Source organism: Zea mays, chromosome 9 (assembly GCF_902167145.1).
Source record: "Zea mays cultivar B73 chromosome 9, Zm-B73-REFERENCE-NAM-5.0, whole genome shotgun sequence".
Lineage (NCBI taxonomy): Eukaryota > Viridiplantae > Streptophyta > Magnoliopsida > Poales > Poaceae > Zea > Zea mays.
The window spans coordinates 156,709,654-156,713,976 of record NC_050104.1 but is presented as its reverse complement, the minus strand read 5'-3'; the positions used below and the strand labels follow the sequence as shown (position 1 = coordinate 156,713,976).

General features: G+C 48.0%; 1 protein-coding gene across 1 annotated transcript; it reads left to right on the top strand.

The window, feature by feature from the left end:
* Nucleotides 1–1,980: 1,980 nt before the first annotated feature.
* LOC100284433 (uncharacterized) lies at nucleotides 1,981–2,862 on the top strand. The gene has a single exon (NM_001157328.2). The coding sequence runs from the start codon at nucleotides 2,101–2,103 to the stop codon at nucleotides 2,617–2,619; it is 519 nt and encodes a 172-aa protein (NP_001150800.1). The 5' UTR covers nucleotides 1,981–2,100; the 3' UTR covers nucleotides 2,620–2,862.
* Nucleotides 2,863–4,323: the final 1,461 nt, after the last annotated feature.

The following is a 4,323-nucleotide window of genomic DNA, read 5'->3' as shown; positions in this document are numbered from 1 at the left end:
CACTTTTTAAAAACTTTAGTACATATTTTTTGTAAACACCAAAAATTACTCCGCTATATCTGTTCGGTCTATTTGATTCCTAATATTTTTTCAAACTAACAACAAACACTAATGATAACAGATGGAGATAAATTTTAAAATCAATGTGGTATATTTGCGTTTTAAAATTTTTGGATTCAAAAAATTTTCTATTCTGAAATTTTTAAAACTCAAATAGATCGAACCAATTTCTAGTGGCATTGAAGGGATCGGTATAGGTTTTGATGGCATTGAAGGGATTTGCTTTAAATATAACTAACGGCGTTAACTTGAAACTAACGGCAATGACATTTAAGAGATTAGAATTTAAATTTGATGGCATTAAAGGGAAGCTATAAAATCTGATGGCATTGAAGGGATTGGTATAAGTTTGAATGACATTGAAGGAATTTTCTCTTAAATTTTCTGGCGCATGGTGCCGGTTGGCATCTTCCTCCTCGCTGCACGGCACGTCGCTGTCCTGTCGTCACCGAAACGTGCTTGCGCACATGACGCGTATCGGCACCGCCACCGCCACAGGAGTCTCGCCTCCAGCAGGCCAGGTAGCAGAGCACGCAGTAAAGGCTAGCTACCACGGTTTTCGGACGAATCTGATCCATGGCTCCGCCGCCGGACCATCATACATACATTCATACGGTTTTCTTCCATCGATCCCTCCGACAGCTTCGGGGAAGGATTTGGAGAACCTTGCTGCCGTTCAGCTCATGGGACCGACATGCCGAGAGCTGGAGAACCTTGCTCCTACCAATATTTGTGTAGTTACTTTCATAATAATATTAAAATTTTTAATGAGACACTGTTATACTTTAGTTAGACAAACCAAACATCATAATAACATGAACTTTAAAGAAACGGATAACACCCTACAAACACCATGTTTTCCATTTTTTTAAAAAAAATCTATACTACTTTATTTAAAACTTAGGGCGTGTTTGGCATGGCTCCAGAACAAAACTCTAAGCAGGAGCTGTTCAGGGCATGGCAAACACCCTACTCCAGAGTTATAAACTCTATGGAGTTTTTGGAGCTACAGTACATTTTTTTTGGAGTACCTCTTTTGCTGCTCTGAAAACTCCACCAAAAGAAACATAGTCATGGAGTTTGGAGTTATTTACCCGTCATTGCCACCGGTTATGAGAAACAATCTAAACTCTAGAGCAGAGTTGTTCCAGCCAGAGTTTTAACGTGGGCATGTGGTGCTACCATGGCTTCACCTTCCACACTGACACTCAGGGCCCGCCGCACGTGCCTCGCCTCAGTGTCTACCTAGCACTCGATCTCGTGCAACTACCACACCCAACAAAAATATTAAAGAGTGAGCGCTCGAAACCACATCCTCTACTGCAGAAATTTGAGGCTAACCATCAGATCACACGTACCTAAATATCTTAGTATTTAGAAATAAAAAATAATTATATTTAAATAAATACTTTTTTATATATTTATATGATATATAACAATTATATCAAAGCACGAGTAACTAGCTAGATAAATAAAGGAGGAGCTCGTGCCATCGCCAGTTGGGTTGCTGGCTTAAAAAGGGGGAGGGGGGTCTCACCGTCCCAAACGTTTCTGCAGAACGTGAAGCATACTTCCTAAAAAAAAATACAAGTGGCCGCTGGTGGTCGACAAGGCGAAAAGACCCGCACCTATTTCCACCACCGAACAATCAGAGGCAATTAGGCATTCTCTTTCTCCTCACGTCTCCATCCGACACACCTGCCCTTCCTCCTCCCTCGCGGTCGCCCACAAGAATCACGTGTTCTTCGTGCCCACCGGCGCGCCTCACGTCTCCACCACCCGCCGGAAGGACGAAGAAGAAGAAAAAACTAATCCTAAACGATTTCTCCCCACGTGTCCTCTCCGTTGCCTTGCCTTCCCCTGCCCCGCCCCCATCTCCGATCTCCCCTATAAAACACAATGCTCCCCGCGTCGCCCCCCGAATCAATTCCCACAGCACCACCAAACCAATAGGCAGGCAGCAAACACAAGCCAATAGGCAACACCCGCGGCGACGCAAGAGGGAGAAGCGAGCGTGCAGCGGTCCTCCTCTCGATCCACATGGCCATGGCGGCAGCGGACGGCAAGAGCCGGAGGTTCGCGCTGGCCTGCGGGGTGCTGAGCCAGTACGTCAAGGCCGAGCAGCAGCAGCAGCAGCAGATGGCGGCCCCGCGCGCCCCGGCCACCACGACCCTGAGCCTGATGCCCGGCGCGGACGTCGGCGCCGACGAGCAGCAGGAGGCGGCCGCCGCTGGGGCCGAGGAGATGCCCGGGCCCGCCCCCGCCGCGGCGCCGCCGCTCACCATCTTCTACGGCGGCAGGGTGGTGGTGTTCGAGGACTTCCCGGCGGAGAAGGCGGCCGAGGTCATGCGCCTCGCGGCCGGCGACGACCTGCCCATCGCCCGGAAGGCGTCGCTGCAGCGGTTCCTGGCCAAGCGCAAAGATCGCCTCGTCGAGCGCGCGCCCTACGCCCGCCCGTCGTCCCCCGCGGAGGCGGTCAAGCCGGCCTCGGGCTCGGCCTCGGCCTCCTGGCTCGGGCTCCGCAGCACGGAAGCCGACCGCCTCACCATCGCGCTGTGATTTACTGGATCGACCTCGACCAGTGGCGATTTAATTGGCTAATGATGGGTTCATGATCATGCCTGCCTTTGGGGCTGGAATGCTGGATGGAGATGGGAGACAGAGACAGGATTGTAGAGATGTTTTTTTTTTCATTTCTTACGAGAGTTTCGCTGCTGTCGTGAGATCTGATTCGATAATAGAGAGAAGATGAAGATCGAACAATTTGTGCCTTTCGTTGTGCTTGTGCACGTATATTCTCCTGCAAAAATCCCTGATGCCAGATTGCCAGCAGCAACTTCCCCCACGCCTAACTCGAGAGAGAGAGACGGAAAGAATAAATGGAAAAACGAAACAGAAAGAAGAAGAAGAAAATCCAAAAAACGAAACAGCCTCGAATCGGTGCAGTCCTCCTACAAGCAAAGCAAAGCTAGGAGTTGTCTATTTGCCCAACAAGTCAAAAGTGGTCCAAATGGCCACTACGAAAACGTGTCTACAAAACCGTGTACTATACCACTACGCGTAGTGACCGCAGACCGCACCACCACCACCACCACCCCGTCTCTCTAACGAATAAGTTATACGTGTCAAAATTAATGTTTTAATACACCCGTACCTGCAGTACCATTACATGGGCAGCATTGGCTAGCTGTATACATGTCCAAACGTGTCGCCCGGCCCGACTCGGCCCGGGCACGCACTCGGCACGGGCAGACTTCGGGTCGTGCCGGGCTAACCCGGCGTGCCGGACCCTCGGCCCAGGCACGGCCCGATAGGTATTCGGGCGGGCCGGGCCGTACCATTGTACTGGTCAGCCCAGTGGTACAGGGCCGGGCCTGGCACGAAATTCACAGAAAATCACATATATAATTATATAACAGAATTTACAATAAACACAAAAAACGACACAAGAAATATATTAATGAGTTGTTCGTGCAATGCTGCCTCATTAAAAACCTTCCCAGGTAAAAACTCACACCTCGTGAGAAAACCCTAGGAAGGAAAAAAGAGTGCAGCCAGCTCAAATTTATAATGTTCATAGTTCAATGTTCAATACAACAAGTCACAAGTCACAACTCACAAGAAATAGAGACAAAGGATAAGATTACAAGTTACAATAATTCACTCTTGAGCCCTTGACTGACTTCCTTGTTGTCCTCCATCATTGTTTAAGCTTTCAAGGACAGATTCTATTTCTAGTGTGTCCTTCTCAAGATTGTGTTGCATGTGTAAATCTGCTAACTCCCAGTCTTTGATGCATGATAGAACCTCCACCATGTCCGGTGTGAGCCGTCGACGACGTTCCTCAATCACCCTGCCAACCAAACTAAAAGTAGATTCTGAAGATATAGTAGAAGCAGGAACTGTCATGACATCCTTAGCTAGTATAGATAGAACAGGATAAGTAAGTTTATGCCCATGCCACCAACCCAGAATGCTGAAACTGTCATCAAATTGATTGACAGTATCACTATCAAGGTATGCAGACAACTCAGACTGAGCAGTATTAGGCCAGGAAGAATTAGATGCAACATTACTACCAGAACCAGATCTCCTACCACTACCAATATCATCATCACCATATATGTCATCCCAGGCAGATTTGTTCTTACCCTCAGTTGTGGATGATGGTTCATGTACACGTAAGCGCACATCACCAAACTTTGTGTCATAAATCTGATAAAGTTTAGTTAACCCTTTCCTCACATCCTGAGGAAGTCTAGA

Bases quoted from the DNA above. Each gene is read 5' to 3' on its own strand.
- LOC100284433 (NM_001157328.2), top strand. From the start codon at position 2,101: ATGGCCATGGCGGCAGCGGACGGCAAGAGCCGGAGGTTCGCGCTGGCC.